This window comes from Phasianus colchicus, chromosome 1 (assembly GCF_987193195.1).
Source record: "Phasianus colchicus chromosome 1, bPhaCol1.hap1.1, whole genome shotgun sequence".
Taxonomy (NCBI): domain Eukaryota; kingdom Metazoa; phylum Chordata; class Aves; order Galliformes; family Phasianidae; genus Phasianus; species Phasianus colchicus.
This window is the reverse complement of record NC_143436.1, coordinates 91,274,155-91,292,684: the sequence shown is the minus strand read 5'-3', so window position 1 is coordinate 91,292,684 and position 18,530 is coordinate 91,274,155. Positions and strand designations below refer to the sequence as shown.

At 41.6% G+C, this 18,530-nt stretch overlaps 1 protein-coding gene across 2 annotated transcripts in view; it reads right to left on the bottom strand.

Annotated features, from left to right (window-relative positions):
• The window catches only part of EPHA3 (EPH receptor A3), a 217,742-nt gene extending 199,599 nt beyond the window's left edge, over nt 1-18,143 (bottom strand). Inside the window, exons 1-2 of one of the 2 annotated variants that reach the window (XM_031589995.2) lie at nt 17,954-18,143; nt 991-1,055 (exon numbers count right to left, since the gene is read on the bottom strand). In XM_031589995.2, coding sequence (XP_031445855.1) covers nt 991-1,055; nt 17,954-18,038 — 150 coding nt within the window. In that variant the 5' untranslated portion in view covers nt 18,039-18,143. Of the gene's footprint in view, nt 1-243; nt 312-990; nt 1,056-17,953 lie in introns of those variants that run through there. The other variant, XM_090152307.1, reaches the window with a different exon arrangement.
• Between the last annotated feature and the right edge of the window lie 387 nt (nt 18,144-18,530).

The following is an 18,530-nucleotide window of genomic DNA, read 5'->3' as shown; positions in this document are numbered from 1 at the left end:
TAAACGCTGTCTTAAAATAATAGCATTAACAAACATTAAAGTACAGATGATTTATGACTGCACTAATCCAGACAGAATGCACAGTTTCATTAAATCTAGATACAAAGTAAACATACAATCAACAAATTGTATGTTTACATACAGTTTGCAGAGTGGCATGGTTAGGCTAGAATTTTACAGGCTGTATAACTAGAAAGATTATCACAGTAGAAAGAAATAAACAAAAATAAATGAAATGCTCACCTGCACCCTAGGCTCACAGTAAGAAAAAACTCCAAAGGGAACAATCTCCAGAAAGAGAACCTCCCCCACTGGCAGTCAGCCCTTAAATGGGGTCTAGGAGAGGTGCAGCCAGGCTCCACGCCTTCCGGTCACCCAGCTGAACTGCCTTCACCTGTGCTCCTAGGGCTGACTCAGTGCATGGCTCAGGTGATCAATCAGTGGCTCAGGCTGTGACTCAACAGTTCCCATACAGTAAATAAAGAGAAACCCTCAAGAATATGATTTAAACATTTCTTTGATAATGTTATAACTAATAAATAACAATACCTGAAAAATTCAGCACAGGTTTTACCAAATTAGTACTTATATCACACGGTTATTATTCAACCTTCCGCCATCTCCATGTGACAAAAATCATCAAAGCACTATTATGAAACAGTTCTGTGGTATCTTTTAGAAATATGCATTGCAATAGAAGAAGGAATGGTGCTTAAACACAGGTTTGTTTTTTGTTGTTGTTGTTCAGTGCACTTTTTGCTATCATTTTCTCCAAGAAACTCTTCATGGGGATTATATACAGTGTGATATATATTCTAGAGAAAAGGTTCCATAACTTTATAAACAGAACATTTCAAGTTTAGAGCAGACTATTTTTGAAGCTCCAAAGAACTACAGCTATTGCACAGTGTCCTCTGAAGAGGAAACAATGGTTAAATAGCACATTGGTCTGCAGAAGCACTTTTCCATTTCACAGTCTAGTGAACTCACCCCATGTGATGGGTAGGAGATCCAGCCCAGCTCCCCTTGAATTGTTTTTGAATCCAGCAGATTAACTACAAAAAGATAAAATGAAGAAGAATGAGTTTCATTTGCCTCTGTCCTGTTAACCTCAGTTACTTTTACTAAAAGATGTGTTTATTTGAGGATCTTGTGAAGCATTTGATTTGTTCAGGTGGCCTGGCAGATAGCTACAAAGAAGAAAAAGACAAATGAAAAGGATTGCCTTGTTTATCTTAAAACATGGTATGAACAGCAGACACAGGAACTTTTCAAAACAAGAAAGTGACAAAAATAAACAACGGATCTTTGTCCAAATTAATTACAGCAGGGGGTGGGAACAGAGCGGTTCCATCAGCTGCACAAACTACAGGGTTTGCTCTTGGATGGATAAAATTTGGGTCAATGCATCTCAGTATGTAGGTGAGATCTGAACATTTTAATCATTTGATTAAAGGCCTGTATTTGATATATATAATATTTTCAGAATAAAAGAATAAATAACGAATGCAGATTAAAGTCTTTCCCTTTAGCTCTCTCTTCCTTCTTATTTGTTCTCAAATTGTCTTGTAGTAGTGAACTGTTTTCTGAATGTCATGTTTAACACCTTAAATGCAAAAGTAATTATTTACAATGTTTCAAGTTCAGACAAAGCAACTTAAGAAGTGCCATCAATTATTCACCATTATCTTTTTTGTTATTATTATTTGATTTAATTAGATTTTATTTGCAAGCAATCCAGCCCATCCAATCACAACATTTTAAAATCTCTTTTAAAATGTGACAAGTAAAACAAACAAACAAAATATGGTGAAGGATATTCTTTGCTGTTTATTTTTTCACAAGCACAAACATAAATTCCATTCCTTATCCTGGACCCAGCTTCCAAGTGCTTAATTACAGTTTCCTAGCTAACCATTTATTCATTCACACGAAGCAGAACAGGTGAGAATTGATACATAAAGAATCTCTACAAAAATACAAGCCAGTGTAAAACACAACAACATTTTTCATGATTGCACTGATCAGCGCACCTTCAATATTTATTATCTGCAATTTGGACTCATTTTTTTCTTTGCTAGTTTGGCTTTTTTTTTCTTTCAAAATGGAAATTACTGGCAACAAGGAAAGAAATCCCACCATACTCAAGGGAATTTTAACATCTGAGCATGATAGTTCTGCTTGAGGTGGCCACTCTAACAGCTCCTACTGACAGCAACGACCCTTCTCCTGACAACCCTGAAGGGCTGACACTGTTCCCAGATGGTCTGAGTATTGGTGCTAAAAGAAAATAAAAGAATAGGACTAGGAAAAGAAAAATGAGGGCAATTAACTATGAATTTGCTAAGTTGACCAATTTGTATCCTATATGTATTATTTTGGCATTTTTCTTCTACTGGTTGCTTAATTTTGGTTATCATTTACAAAAATCAAAAGCTTTTTTTTTTTCCCTATTATTGAGATGTACAACAAAATACACAGTAAGAAAATACAGCAGGCATATAGTATTAGAAATCAGTCCATGTCATCAACAATCATAAATATATGCATTTGTCTATGTATATGAATGTACCATATGTATATTTTCAGTGCTACATTACCACAAATGAGCTGCTCTTCCATCCAAGTGAGGGAAAAATATTTTCCCTGCAGTTATACATCACTTTAAAAAAAAAGGTATTTTGATTTTTTACCTATATCAGTAAACAAAACATCTTTACTAAGCTACAGAAATAGCATAATCCAACGTCATATATTTCTTTAGCTCTGATTTTTATCACTTATTAAATTCTCAATCATCTACACAAAGAAAGAAATCAGTCAGTCTCATGTTGAGCATGCAGGGCCCAAGGCAGACATCTCTGAAGCAGGGCTTGCATCTCTAAAAAGGAAACACTAATAAGAATTCAAAAGGAAAAAGTGCAGTTCTTCCTTTTGTGACTACAAATTCCCACAGATTATGGATCTCCTGGGACAAGATGCTGTGCATTTGAAATACATGGTGATGAAGGAAGTATGACTTCTGAGGTAAATTACTTGGCAGGAAGTTGCTCAGGCAAATCACTCAGGAGTAAACTTAAGTAATATATTTATTCATTAAGAATGAGCTTCTTGAAAACATGATTGTAGCCACTCTGGAATTTATGAATTCAGTCCAAATTCATCAATCTCATCTGGAAAACTACACAGGGAATTGAGCCACAACCTGGTGGTGGTTTTCCTCTCCAGATTTACCAACCAGCCTAGCAGAGAGAGCATGCCCTCAAGGTGCAGATCAGCACTCAGCATTACTGCCCACATCTCCCTCTGCCCCTGCAATGTCAACTCCCTGCTGCTCTCCGAGAAGGTTCAGCAGGTTGCCAAGTACTCCTGCACAAAGTACTCGCAGGCAGCAGAATAAGGACATGGGTGCCATTCAGTATTCAGTGTGCCCACAAAAGGACTGTGTTGGTCTAATGCCAATAGGTAGCTAAACTCCAGCATGGCCCCCAATACAGCTGGATGCCCCAGCTACAGGTTCAGAGAGCAGATATCTGTCACCATGCCCTACTATCCCTCTAACAGATGAAGCTTACAGAACAAGCGAAACAGACCTATGACAAACACCCATGCCAGCACACACTGACTTAAGAAAGTTTGTAAACCAGAAAACAAAGTTCAAGCTTTTTCTCATCATGATTAAGGGCAAGAATTTTAATTAGTTCTGTTTCCTAGCAAAGTAAATGAATCAGTAAGAGATCTCCTTCAGTCCTCCATCATGATGTTGCACCTGGGATCTGAGCTTTGAGAACAAGAACAATTTTTCAGAGTCCTCCTTCATTCCACTTTCCTCAACTTATTCCAACTGACACCACTATGCAAACTATATGTACATCCATATCCATAGAATCATAGAATGGCCTGGTTTGAAAAGGACCACAATGCTCATCTACTTTCAACACCCCTGCTATGTGCAGGGTTGCCAACCACCAGACCAGGCTGCCCAGAGTCACATCCAGCCTGGCCTTGAATGCCTCCAGGGATGGGGCATCCACAGCCTCCTTGGGAAACCTGTTCCAGCGTGTCACCACCCTCTGTGAAAAACTTCCTTCTAATATCTAACCTAAACCTCCCCTGTCTCAATTTAAAACCATTCCCTCTTGTCCTATCACTATCCACCCTCGTAAACAGTTGTTCTCCCTCCTGTTTTTATGCTCCTTTCAAATACTGGAAGGCCACAATGAGATCTCCCCAGAGCCTTCTCTTCTCCAATATATCTTCATATATACTTCACTACATTGTAGAAATATTCGAGACAGAGGCTTTCACACTGACCACAATAGGCCTGTGGCTCAGATGTGAGTCAAAGAATACAAGTAGATACCTAAAAAGAGTGGCATGAGTATTCCCTATAGTGACAAAAATCAAAGCAGAGCTATGCTCCAGACATGCTAATTTTGTAAATAAGTACTTCTGTGCTAAACATACTTATCTGCTTTCGTACTGGAGTCTTCAATTTCCTCAACCATTTTTACTTGTATGAGAAGGAACAAAGCTAGCCATGCCAAGTAATTATTTAGTATGTAGCAGAATAAAACAATGTTATGCACAAACACCTATCCAGCCACATGGTCTTCAGTGATTAAAACGACTGCTATTTCCTGTCCTTTGGGGGATTTATTTATTTATTCACTTCATGACATGTCAAGTAATAAAAGAAAAGAAAAAGACTCAGTGAGAGAAGACATCATTATACTGACCCTCTATAGATATCTGTAACTGCCTGGTATCTTTATCATTGGTCTCATAAGAATCGTATTATATGCAAGCAGAAACACAGCAGGCTGCCTGAGTGCTCAAATTCTTTAGAATCCAACTAAAATTCATAAATGCGATACACTTTCTTTTATTAAAAGATCTGGAAAAAAACATATTTTCTACCAGAAGTATAGAATATTTCATAGTATCCAGAATGCAAAATACATTTATTTTTCAAGTAGTTACCCAAAAAAAGTGTCCTTTGCATCCTCCCCCCACCAAGAAAAAGTTTCTGCGGCACTGTTTTCCTGTGAATTCAGGAGAGAGTTGAACAGCTTGATATCTATTAGTACAGACCTTACAGGCTGCAATGATCCAAAGGCAAAACAATAGGGAATAGTAAAGCATTACCTTTTGTCATTACGTGGCCTCAAAATTGCCTATCATTCTAGAAACTGAAGGAGAAAATAACATTTTCCTGCACTGAGACTGAAGTACTACAGAAGTAGAAAAAAGGTGGAAAAAAAGGAAAATTACAAAATACAAAAGCAACTGATTCATGTAATGGTTACTCATTTCAGTGTGTTTCAATTCTGTAACAAAAGGCAATATTTGATTCACAAAACTGACCTGACCGATTCACAAAGTGTAATGCAGAGTGATGCTAAATCAGATCAACATCAGCAGGCATTTACCAGCATGATCCTAACAGACTTTTCCACACACAATTAAAGTTAAATGAAAACTGATATTTACACATAGTATAATTGGTAGTAGCCATATCTTGAAAAGACACAATTAGAGAAAAGAGATTTCTGGCTTCCCTCTCCCTCAACACTCTCCTCTGCAAGATGTGTACCTCTAGCATGACATGAATTGTAGAGCTTCAGAAAAGGCCCTTAAAAAAAAAAAAAGATCAGATCAGTACTGGGTGCTGCCCTGCAGCGTGGTTCTCCATAGCACACACTGCAGCTGCTACTGCCAAGCAGCAGCATACCGGCAAAACGTCTATTGAGAACATGTGCTCTCCCTCTCTGCCTGACACTTCTGGCCCTCAGAGCTCACAGCTTCGCTAGAAAGCATTTTTACTTTCCTCAACGTGCGTTAGTGCCAAGATGACTGCCTTCCTTCCCACAGCTGGAGCAGACACTTGGATGTGAGATGCAGAGTTCACTCACTCCCTTCATCGTGGCATCATGAAGAGGATGAATGAGGGCTGGAGTGGAATCTGACATTCAGCCCTGCTCACACTATCAGGAATTGCTTCCAGTCTGAGTGATGGCAGAGGGCCTGACTCCAGGCTCACTAACAGCAGGCTTTATCAGGAGCCATGTCAGCAAAAGAAAAAGAACCATAAAACTAACAAGATACCTGAATGCAGTTGGAAGGCAGCAGCAATTCCAGAAAAACGTGGAATACTGGCTGCTACAATGATATGAGCATAGTTTAAATTCAATCCTCAATAAAAAATGAACAAATAGATGCTGTGCCAGGTAGAACCATCCTGAGATAACCTTGACTACCTGAGAAGTGGGGAGGAAAGCCTGCTAAGAGACAGCTTGCAACAGCTAAGCAATAATCTACAATCACTTCCCCACTGCAATATATTTATGTATTTCCAAATCATATTCCATAAAAGGAAAATGCAGAATAGCGGCTGATGATGTGAAATGTGTGAATTTTTTTTTTCAACTAATTAAGATTTCTAATTGAAAGTTTCAAAAAAAAAAAAAAAAAAAAACCACTCTATTTTGTCTCTTCTTGTTTGGCCTCAAACTGTCAGTTTAGAAATGTGCTAGTTATTTAAAAACATGCTAACAAATGGGAAAATTTACCATTTCTCTGCAACCAAAAAGAAAAAAATGGTGAATGCCCATAATTGAAATGTGTCATGTAATTCTGAGCAGCAAAGAAAATACTTTGCGGCAGGAAGTCAGCCAGATCTTGGTTTTGGGGTGGGACAGAACGGAGTCAGGGCAGACACAGATACAGTTTCAGAAGGGCAGTCTAGTTCTGACAAAGGTTGTACCTGGATTTTGGTGCACCTATGAGCACAGGTCTGAGTTCTATCATTCTTTCCTTATTCCACTAGTGGGGAAAGAGAAATACAAAGAGCTACAGCAGATCTGCTTTTATAGCTCTGGTTTATTCTGAAACTAGAGGAAACATCTACAGACAGTCTGGGCCCTGGTTATGCCAACATCACACCTTGATGTGCTCACCATGATTACCAACTAGGATCATGCTAATATAAAATCTGCTGAAAGATACTCTAAAAATCTTTGGGAAGGAACAAAAAAAAAAAAAAAAAAAAAAATCCACGAAGCAACAACACCAATGAACTCAGTACTTTTCTCATGGAATCATGTTCACCAATGAAGCCTGCTTCCAAGAAGCAGATTTGGGACCTGATTTTCTGCTTGTTCATTAATAAAAAGTCAAGTCTCCTGTGATTTTATGGTCTTAAAGTGTTGCAGTGAAGATTTAATTATTGCTGCAAATGCTCAGAAGGAAATGACCTTAGCATAAGAGACCTGCTAAGGGCTCACATTTAAGCTCTGCCTTTATAGCTTTGTCTCCCACAAGCCTGGGGCACTCTAGGAAGCAAAGTAACAATAAGCAACATAAAATAAACCTCCTAAAAGCAGGCAGTAGAAAATCTTTGTAACACAATTCAATTCAAGTGCCAACAAAGCTTGGTCCATTCACCTGACCATTCTCATCCATACAGGAGATTTCTCAGCTAGATTCCTGCTACAGCTCAAATCCAGACTAAGGTCCTGTGAGAGGCACAACACTGTGAGGTCTGCACTTTCAACCTTTCTTGCCTATGCCATTATACTGTACAATCAAATATGATTTTGTGCAGAGCATTCCAAATTTGGCAACTGTCATGTTCAATCTGTGGTTAAATTGCTGAGTGAAGAACTCCACCAGGGTGGGGGCAAGAGACGAACAAACAAGGGAAAACCAAAATTAAGTTAAAAAACAGTCGCTCTAAAACTGAACACAGGAGTCACAGGAGAAGGACTCTGGGTAGCCCGAGCCTCTATTCTTTTCATTTAAATATTATATAAATAACTTACAAGCTACTTCCAAAATTAATATATTGTTACAAATTTCAAAATAAGTTTAAAACAAACAAAGAACAAACAACAAAACAAACAAACAACAACAAAAACCAGAAGGCTAGCAATATGTGCCGAGTTACTCTATTAATTATTGCAACTATAAAACATCAAAACTTCCTACGTTAACTTGGATAAGTTCTATTTTTACAGCAGTATTCTCTGCCTTGCAAGAGGAAGGGTGTCATTTTCCCCCCAGATCTCACTCTCTTCATCACACGCTCCCAAAGAGCGGCTGACACCAGATTTAGGCGCCTCAGTTTTTCCTACAGCTGAACGCTGAAAGAGCCAAAAGGGGAACTTTGTTGCAAGTTTCTCTCAAAAGGCTGCCATAAAAGAGGGAAGGCAGCACAGCAGTGAGCAGTGCAGGAATGCCTATAAATAAAAGCACAGACTGTAAAGGAAAGCAGGAAAGATTTCAGAAAGCAAGCTGGCAGAAGTACACTGTTCCTTAGCAGACAAAACTGGAACTAATTTCAAAGTAGAGTAGAAAACTACTGAGCATTTTGCTGCTAGAAATCTTGGGAGGGTTCACATAACTCAAGCCCCCTGCCCATCCTGCCTTGGAGGGAACTCAGGCAATAGTTATAAGGCTGTGCAGCATAGGTGAGCTCTGATCTTACCCCATATCAAGTCTACAGGTGTGCAGACACGCTCAAAACCTAACTAACGTGGCACCTCACAGAAGCTATTCTGGCTGCTGTGAAGAGAAAGCAGAGATAGGCAATTTTGCACAGATGAGGATGTGAATTTTAGTAGGAGTGAGGTGACAAATATGTACGCTGCTTTTCTCTGAGAGTACCTGCCTGAATTATGTTGGCAGCTGCCTGTTTTGTAGGAGAACTTCTCATGGATGAACACAGACAAAATAGATTTCCCTTCTTTTTTATTACTTTGAAACATGAGAGTTCTCTTGATATTGTTAAAGTGGTGTAAAGCTCAATTTCCAAGTATGCAAAAACATATGACTGGTGGGCTGGAATGCAATGTTTATCAAAAGGGTCTAATAAGATTTCGGTTTTATTAGGCTATTTCCTGTAAGCTGATACATGCCAGTTCTTTTCATTAAGACAAGGATATCAAAATTAAAAATGGATTAACCTAATGGATTCCAAATTACTGTGTTGCTTTCACTTCTTTGCATCCAGTTTTTTAAACCAATTCCAACTGGTCTTTTTCCAACATCTCGTACAAGAGGCATAAACCCTTAAGGCATCTGAGTTACTGTTCAGCTGAACTCATGCTGAAGTCCAAATCCTCTGAATCTCATTCTAGTCTACTATTATAGTGTTAAATCTGACATCAGCCAAGCATGGTGTTAAGCATCTAAATGCAAAACAAGGGTCACTGTGTTAAAAAGGAATTTAAATGTTCAAACCCAAGTTCAACTTTATTGGAAAAAAATAATAATAAAGTAAGGGTGAGGTTCAAATACATACACACAGGCTCCTCACACCTTTCAGCAGCTGAGAATTCAGTGGCTCTGTTCCATGGTGGAAGACCAATCCTGCAGGGCTTCCCAAATCCTGAAGCACCACATGCCTAGGTCTGAGCAGCCCAACCTAACAGCAAACTAATTACTAAAATTATTTTAAGGAGATCTAAAGCAGGAATCCTGTTTGAGAAAGCTTCTAACAACTTAAAGGAAAATATACATATATATGTTGCAACACAGTATCCATGTTTATTTTAGATGAAGTGAGAATCTCAAAAACTATTTCGACATGTTCCATTTTTGGAAGTTTAGACACCGAGAAGCATCACAGCAAAGATATTTGACCACAGGGTACAAAGGACAAAAAGTTTCTAAGTTCTCACAAATTTGACTGCAGTTCAAACACAATGAATGACCAAAAAAAAAAAAAAAAAAAAAAAAAAAAATCATAGCAAATAATCAGTAGTTCTTTGATACAGGGACCAGAGCACAAGTCTGGTGAATGACCATTTATTTTTTTACAACAGCTGTGATACCCCCAAAGCAAATCAGGTGGCTGCATGCCAAATCATAGGGGGAAAAAAATTGTTTCTGTGGAATTACTCATAGGACACAGAGAAAAAAAAAAAAAAGAAAGAAAAAAAAAAACCTTTCAAGTTAATATAATTTTGTTGTTCAAAACAGAAATAAAGACTTTTTTTTAAGTTTCTGAAAGCCATGAAATATGACATTCAGAAAGCCACCTACTCAGGTGTACCTAGATGGAGTTTTGTCAATCTTTTCTTCTCTATTTACATGAATCAAGGATGCCAGTTCACATGAGCTATGAAATGCTAGAGGCCTTACACAGCCACTCCATAGATAAAATAAACCCACAGAACAAATGACTAAACATCCTGGTGCAAACTGGGGGAGTAAAATGCCAATAGCCTACAAAATCTCAAGTGTCACGTTGAGAAAATCAAGATGCTAAAACCAGTTTTATTTTCCAATACAGTGATGTCACCAACATGATATTTTCATTGTTTGCCAGGTTAACAGAATTTATGGAGGTAATTAATGCAGAACATGTGTGCTGAGCTATCCGTATGAAAAATGGAATTGCCCCTGACTTCATTTGCTGCCTTTGCAACCAAAATCCTGCTAATGTTTTTTTTCACTATTTCCATATGTGAGAAATACAAATATTTATAACAAAGGTAAATGCTTAAATGACTGTTCTATTCCCATCTATCCATAAGCCACTTTTTTCAGACCTCTGTCTTCTGCTTATTCTTCTGCTTCCATTACCTTCCCACAAAGGGCTCAGGTTTCCATTAAGCTGCACAAACTAAGCATGTAGCTCTCTTCTCCAGAACAGTTAACCAAGAAAGCATGGATAATTCCTACCTCAGTTTCTTGAATACCCTCTGTCCAGATCTAATACAGCTTTAAGGACCAAAACAACCGACTGTTAAAGGCAGTGCCATTAAATACGTAGTCCTGCACTTCTCCTGTGGTCATCCACAGGACTGAAGCATCTTGCTTCTCCTGGAAGACATGATTTGATAAGAAGGAATGGACATGTCCTCAAACCCAGTTGGAAAGGAAAAGACGTTTTCTTCCTTTAATTCTGCATGGCTGAATGTTGATTGAAAGTTGATTGAATCTTGAATTCTTGGTGTTAAGAGGGAAGAAATAGAAGAAAAAGGATGGGCACGTGAGAAGGGCTACATGGCAGTGTGGGGGGAACAAAGGAGATCAGTGATGTTTTCCTACAGTTGGGTTATCTCCAGACAATTTGGGTTACCGCGTGATATTTTCCATAACTGAGACCCTCTTCACCAGGTAATCTGACTTCTTCTCATGGCTAGGACATTTGTTCTCTGAGGCAAATTATGTGTGACAGAAAAGTTTTTGCAAGACAAGACCCTAATGTTCTCAGAACCTGTTTAAATATATGTCTCTGTGTGTCATGAACAGTAAGAATGGATAGACAGGAATTCTTCTTCCTTTAAAACAAAATAAAAAAGGAAAAAGAAAAGCACTGTTACAAACAGAGCAAATGGAATGGTACTGTTTCTAAACTGCAGTCTGTTGAAATTCACCACTGGTAAATCATAGTGGTGAAGCTTACTAATGTAAACAATGCTTAGACTTTCAGGGCGGCAAGGAATTTCTTAATTTGTGCTTTGTTCAGTGTTCAGATCACTGCCAGCACTGAATTTTGGGTGCCTAATGGTGTCACTAATTTGAGAGAAAGTCTGGACGTCGGTCTGATTCAGCTCAAACTTTCACTTCAATTTCTGTCTATTTCTCCTTCTACCTTACTTTTTTTCTCTGCTCCAAAAGAGATCCTTCAAAAAGCTCTGTCCTCAAAATAAATAAATAAATAAATAAATAAAAGCAAACAAAGCAAAACCTCTGCCTGCTTTCCAGCTCCTCAACAACTAAATCAAGGGACACCGCATCGCTTCTTGCTATTTGTCACTGCAGAGTTTGTGGGAAGCCTTCCGTGAACCAGAAGGTTTTCTGTCGGTTTCATTATTTAAACTCATTGTGCTCAGTTTTCTAGAAAATTCTCCTTCCTGAGGCAGAAATTTAAAAGTTAAAAAAATATATAAATAAGATTGTATGTGTGGAATCCGTGCTTTAGAAGTTTGAGCGTTTTTCTTTTGTTGTTGTTGTTCTTTTCACTATTATTAAAAAGCAAACAAATAGAAAGAGACCAATGCAACTTGAACTTCTCCTTCCAAATACAGATATAAAAATGTTACAAGAAACCATCTGGCTAAAAAGAAATCCCCATCCCTACAGCATATGACACTAAACCACCCTGACTGCATCTTACCATTCACCCTATTGTTTGCTTAATTGCTAGGAAGTTTCGACCACTGTTCCTTCGGTCTGCTATTATTCTTTCATCAATATTTCTCCAGCAGATTAATGGGATTTTCCTCCATATTTTGCCTGGAACAGCGGGATACAGCAGTTTATGAAAAAAAAAAGGAACATGGTGCTAAAGTTTCTGCTTACAGTGTGCCTAGTTTAATAACGTCTCTGCACATTTAGGACTGTACGCGCTGGTGGTTCATTCATTCCGCCCATCACTCACATGGGCTGGGACTCTTTTGTCACTGAACTAAGATTTCTTTCAGACAGGATTATCTCTATTCCTATATCTTTATTTCTTCCATTCATTCGCTGCAGAAATTTCAAAGGAATCTTCAGTCCAAGGGACTGAATTTCAATTTTACATCAGTTGCACACTGCAAAATAAGCACTTGCAAGCACCTAAAAACTAAGCAGCATGAGACTGCCAGTGGGGAATACGATCCTAACCCAGCAAATTACTGCCACTTTCTGTTTCCAGAAATGCACCACAGGGAGTTCACATCTCGTCTTTTGAATTAAACTGAACTAAACTCTGTCAAGTTTTGTTTCTTGTTTAGAAAAATTTAAATGCATATAGAAAAAAGCTACAGCTCAAAGTTTACGGAAATAAGAAGGGCTACATCACTTAAATGAATGTATAGCAAAACAGAGGACTTAACAGCCGTCATATGCATTTGTACACAAAATGTTCCATTTACTTTGTCATCTCTTACTGCAAGATTTTCCTCCCTCATAAATAGATTTTCAACAATTCAAGAATGTTTCAACAAATCAGTCTCCTTTTTGAAAAAAAGAAAATGTTTAAAAGAAGAAAGAAAAAAAAAAGAAAAAAAAAGCCCCACATTTCATGGCAGGAAAGCAACTCTTGAGATGCTGAAATTATCTGTAAAGAAAGTGATGGGCTTAAGAGATCTCTCAGCTCCACGTTTGCAGGTTTATCTAACACGTCTGCAGAAGTCCAGTTCATTTTGCACCTTAAGGCAGCAACAGGACCCATCTGTGTTTCAATACCACTGAGAATACCTTTGAACTTTAAGCAAAAACAAGGACATGATTTTATCTCTGCTTACTAGCAGCATTTAATTGTTGGATTGAAATCCAACAGCAGCCACAAAGCGGTGGCACCTCCCTGAATTGCAGGTGCCCTATGGAGCTAACACAAGCCCTGCACAGAAAGCGACAAACCGTACGACTGGATTCGGTAACAGCTCTGTAGTGACCCTCACTGGTGATAAAATCCAGAGCTCTGAAAACAGGAAAGCGAACACCTGCATCTGTACGTCCAAACTTTCATCAAGCAGGGATTACAAGAACAAGAGCCATTACGTACGCTCCTGGAGGAAAACCTACAAGTTCTGAAACAGAATCAGGAGTAAGTACACTAATAGCAATTTACCCAACTCCCGCAAATAATAAATGAATAAATAAAACTAATCTGCAGTTTCCCCAGATGGCAGGGAAAAAAGTTTAGGTTCAATCAGAACGCACACCTGATTTGCAAAGATTTCTTGCAAGCAACTTCGTGTGCCTATTGTCTGGGTAATGGCTCCAAAGCCTCATTTCCTACAGAGCAAAGTGCAGAAAAGAGAGTTGTAACAAGTATGTGCCATTTGACTGGTTCGTTGGGCAGCAAATATGTCGCATCCAAATTAACTGCAATAAGAATTAATTGCTGTGTCCAATTGAACATCTCTGCGCTTCAGACATCTGCTTTAAGTTTGTCGTGGAGCATGAAGCGATTTTCCTTTTTAGTGCACTGCACTGACATCAGCCGTAAGACAAGTTTCAACCATAGAAAAGGAAATAAATTATTCCATTTGTGAGCACCCCCTATCAGAAATGAGGGACTTGCCCAACTTCCTTCTCCTGTTGCACAACTTTTAAAATCATCACCGTGTGAATTTTAAAGCACGATCGTTATTTTTCTCATCGTCCAGCTTAGGATTAAGCGCAGCAGTGCTGGATAACAGCTGTATGAAAAACAGCTTGCTGGAAACCCACCAATCTGAGCTTAAATTTAAGAGGCATCACGTTAAGGTTTCTAAACTGACTTCTGACATCCTTTGCAGGGCAACACTCAGCAGCGAGCTACGAGTGCCAGCAGGGATCGTGTCACCATACGGGAGGACTCTCCCTGCCCTAACAATACCTAACACACAGCAAGGCGAGATCTGCGCAAAGCACTGCCCTGCGCCATTCCCTTTTGATCCAAAGTTTCAGTGCTCCCAGCCCTTCCCCAAATTACACGGAGAAGTTGGTCAGGCACTTTGCTCCATGTGCAAACGTTGCGTTTTTCAAAGCCGTGCCAACGGCTGTCACTGCTACGAAGGCGCAGTGTGCTGCCTTCAGCGACTTTAAGTGCTAACAGATAAAATGGTGAACTTAATTGCACAGTTACGCAGAGCTCTGAGCTGCTGGTGAATGAATAAAAGCTGAAACCACATCTCCGAAGCCAATGCAGACCGAAAGTAGAGGCTGATTGGAACCTTCTTGCTGTTAACCAAAACAGACACTATCTGAAACCACGCACCGTAAGCAGATTTACCATATCGATCGTTTGGGAGCTGTGTTCTCAAGAAATTAATTTTATGCTAGATTGAGAGGTTACAAGAAGTTTCCTGTCTGCACAGTCAAAATATTATTGAAGCAATTCGGGTTGTCAGTAAAAGCTTAAACAAATTTGCTGATAATCCTGTTAATGACCTGGGTCAAGTGTTAACTGTTGTGGGTTATAAAACAGCGAAATTAAGGCTGCTGGTACCCTCGGGCAGGCAATATAGTTACCAGAGAGACTGAAGAAAAATTATTAGATTACCAAATGACAGAACTCAGTCAATTCCTTGAAAGCCTAGGAATTATTCATAGACAAATTGCTTCTTTCTAGGAAAAAAAAAAAAAACACCCTCCACCCCACACGAAAAATATTCAGCAGGACGGCACAGCAGAAATATGCGCTCAGAGGGTTCTGCTCGTGACTTCAAACCTGAGGATTGGATGTTAAACCTCCCCGACATCTTTCTGCCCCTCAGAAAATGGCACACGTTTTGCCTCCACACGCAGACAAGCTTGAACTTCAGAGAAGCTCCTTGACTACATAAGGAAAGAGCACACCATTTGCAACGAGCTTGGCAGGGTGGTTAAAAACAAACTTGCTGGAAAATGTGTTTTATCAAGAAAAAAGCCTCAAAACTTTTCTGGGATGAAGTAAGTTAACAAATATTCCAACTATCCAAAATAATAATTTAAAAAAAGGGGTAAAAAGAACTGCACTTACTGACAGAATGTAAAGTAAGGAAGTAAGCCAACAACTCGCCTTCAGCCCCTTCCATCCTTTTCTCCCTTTTTCCCATCCACTGAAGCATCAGCACTAGCTCAAACAGTTGTCAACTTTAATATTAACTCTAAATGTTAACAGACGTTGCATTTTCAAAACATAAGTAATTCTTTCAAGTCAAATAAAGGTAGGACATCTCCCTGATAGCCCTGAGTGTAACCCTTTCAACCTACCCATTGTGACATTCACATCCCTCAGAAGTTACAAGAGCAGCAAGAACACACCAGAAATGAGCTTCATCCTTTGTTACAATGATCCACGACAAGTTCCACAGCAGCTTCATATTAAAGCATATGAAAAAAATGTGTGTGTCCTTCGCCACAAGCCTACATTAACAACCTCCATTCAAAGGATCTGGTTCCTTCTCAGGGACAGAGAAAGAAAACTTTTCTAAATACCCCACAGAAACGCAGAAACTTCTAACTCGAGTTTGGGAGGGGAAGGAATTAACACTGACAGCAGAAGTGGTGAGAAAAACATTACTTAAAAGAAGAAAGTAATCTTTTGGCATTATTTAAAGCTCCATGCTAATGCTTGACTTGTTAAACAAATTAGCATCAGCAAATCATAATTTGGATTTCTCAACTCACATGATCAGCCTACGTACACTATAAATAAAGTAATTAGTGCGCTTTCCTTAGCAAAACAAACAAACATTGAAGCTGGTCCCATTTTTTTAAGAAATTGTCAGTGTTCTATTTTTTTTTTTTTTTTCTTTCTGAAAGGAATAGCAGAACCCATCCCTCAAGAAAAGTAAGCCTGCAAAGCCAGTCACCATCCCATCACTGCATGCATGTTGCTTTTTGCAACCCAGGCTAAAAACATGACGGATGTTTTCCTCAAACTGAACACAGAGAGCAGAAGCACTACCTACTGAAGGCTGACTCAGACAAGATGCTTAACATGTCTTCTGCACTATTATTTTTTTTTTCCTCCTCTCCCGGTTCTCAGTGCCAATGGTTTTAAACAAAGACACAAAAAGTATCATTAGCAAAGCTGAGTGCCCAGCTCCCGTTTTGGCAGGCTTTGCTCAGTGTGTGAGCTGAGTCCGTGTGCCGCTGCTGCGGAGGCAGAGCTGCGCTGCTGGCTGATGGACCCCCAGCATTCCCAACCCGATTTTAGCCATGAGATAAGGGCATCCCCCACCATTGCTCTTGCTTTCCTTCTTGAAAACCATTGCTGAAAGATGACAAAGCATAACAAAATATTACACATATGTGAACTTAGAAGTAAGCAACCGCTACCAGCATCTTCCTCTAGGTACTCTGGAAAGCATTGCCCGTGCAGAACAAATTTACATAGAGCATACAAACAGACACGACATTGTTCTGCAGGCACGACGGGACCACCGCTTCCTCCCAGCAATAAACTGACTGATTTCGGATTGCCCAGGGTCCCTAAAGTTTTGGTCTTTCCCTATTTGTTGTATGCGATTTTATTTTTTTTTTCCCCTTCCAGAAATCACTTGAACCTGTTATCTCACTGCCAGCAAAGAGCCAGAATACCACCAAGTACCTCAGCATCGTTTGTACGGGAGAACTGGTTTCAACACAGCTTTTCTACGTGCTTTCTTGTGGATGCCGCAGCTCGGGCAGGTGCAAGCCCCGCACTCCCATTGGGCATCACAAGTTCTCCGGAGCTGCAGGCTCTATCCCAACAGACTCTATCCGCGGATGCGATGGCAGCGCGCACCCTGGGCACACAGATCGCATCCTGCGGGGCAGCGGCCGCATCCCCCTTAACACGGGGTCGGGGCAGCCCGACCTTTCCCCAAAAGTATTGCGGTTACTTTCCCCAACAACGCCCGGCGGTCATCATTTCTCTCCGTGACCCAGCGTGCGCGTTCATCAAATGTCACCTGAAAAAAAAAACCACCACAGCGAGGGAGAACAAAACGCCCGTGCATCGCCGCTGAACACTCGCGCACGTTCACGCACGCACACACACCATCAGCTCCGAAACCGACGGGTGAACGCCGAGGAACGCGGAGGAGGTCTGACGGGCTGAGCGGCTTTCCGCTATTCATGAAAACTTGGGAAGCGCTCGCCGCACGCCCGGCACCCGCACGCAGCGCGGCGCTCGGGGCGAGTCGGAGGGGCGCAGCGCTGTGGCACCGCTTCACCCGCCGAGAGAGCCGCCACAGTCCGCGGCGGGACCGGCACCTGCCGGGCGGGGGTTCCGCACTCCGGCGCTGCTCGGGCTCTCCCGAGCTCTGCTTGGGGAGACCCCGCTCTCCGCTCCCCAACTTTCCTCGGGGGCCGCCGAAGCGGCTCCCTCCGCGTCCCCGCGTCGGGCGGCGGCCGCGCTGCCGGGCGAGAGCGCTCCCGGGCCGAAGGGCGGCCGCCGCCCAGCACCACCGTAACGCGAAAAAATAAGTGAATAAACAAATAAAAATGTAAAAACAAACGGAAAATCGGGGCCCGCCACCCCGCGGGCCCGGCTCACCTTCGTTGCCGGGGCGGGCGCTCAGACGCCCGGCGGAGCCGAGGGCAGCGCAGAGCAGCAGCAGCGGCAGGCGGCGGCGGTCCATGTCGGCGGGGCAGCAGCGCGCGAGCAGAGCCGCATGTCTCCGCGCCGCATGCCACCGCTCCGCGCCCGCTCCGCTCCGCGCCGCGCCGCCGGGACCATGCCCCGCGCCCGCCCGCCCGCGCCCGCCTTCGCGCGGCGCCCGGGAGGGGCCGCCCCCGCCCGGCCCCGCTCCGCCGCCGCCGCCGCCCCGGGCCCTAGCGCCGCCCAGCCCGCCCGCCCACCGCCCGTAGCGCGCTCCCGCGGGGCCTGCGCGCTCCCGGCCCGGCCGCCGCGCTGAAGGGGGTCGCGCACGGTGGCGCTGACCCCCGGGGGGGGGGCAAAGAGGAGCCCCGCTGTTGCTCCTCACAGACGCGTCCTTGGTGATGTGCAGAAGTAACGCGCGTTTGAAAGCAGTCCTTGCGCAAAGCACTTTGCCTCGGTCCTCTCTGCCCCTTGCAGGCTGCAGGGTGTGCGTCCCAGCATCCCGGGGTACCGGGCTGCCTCAACTGCTCTT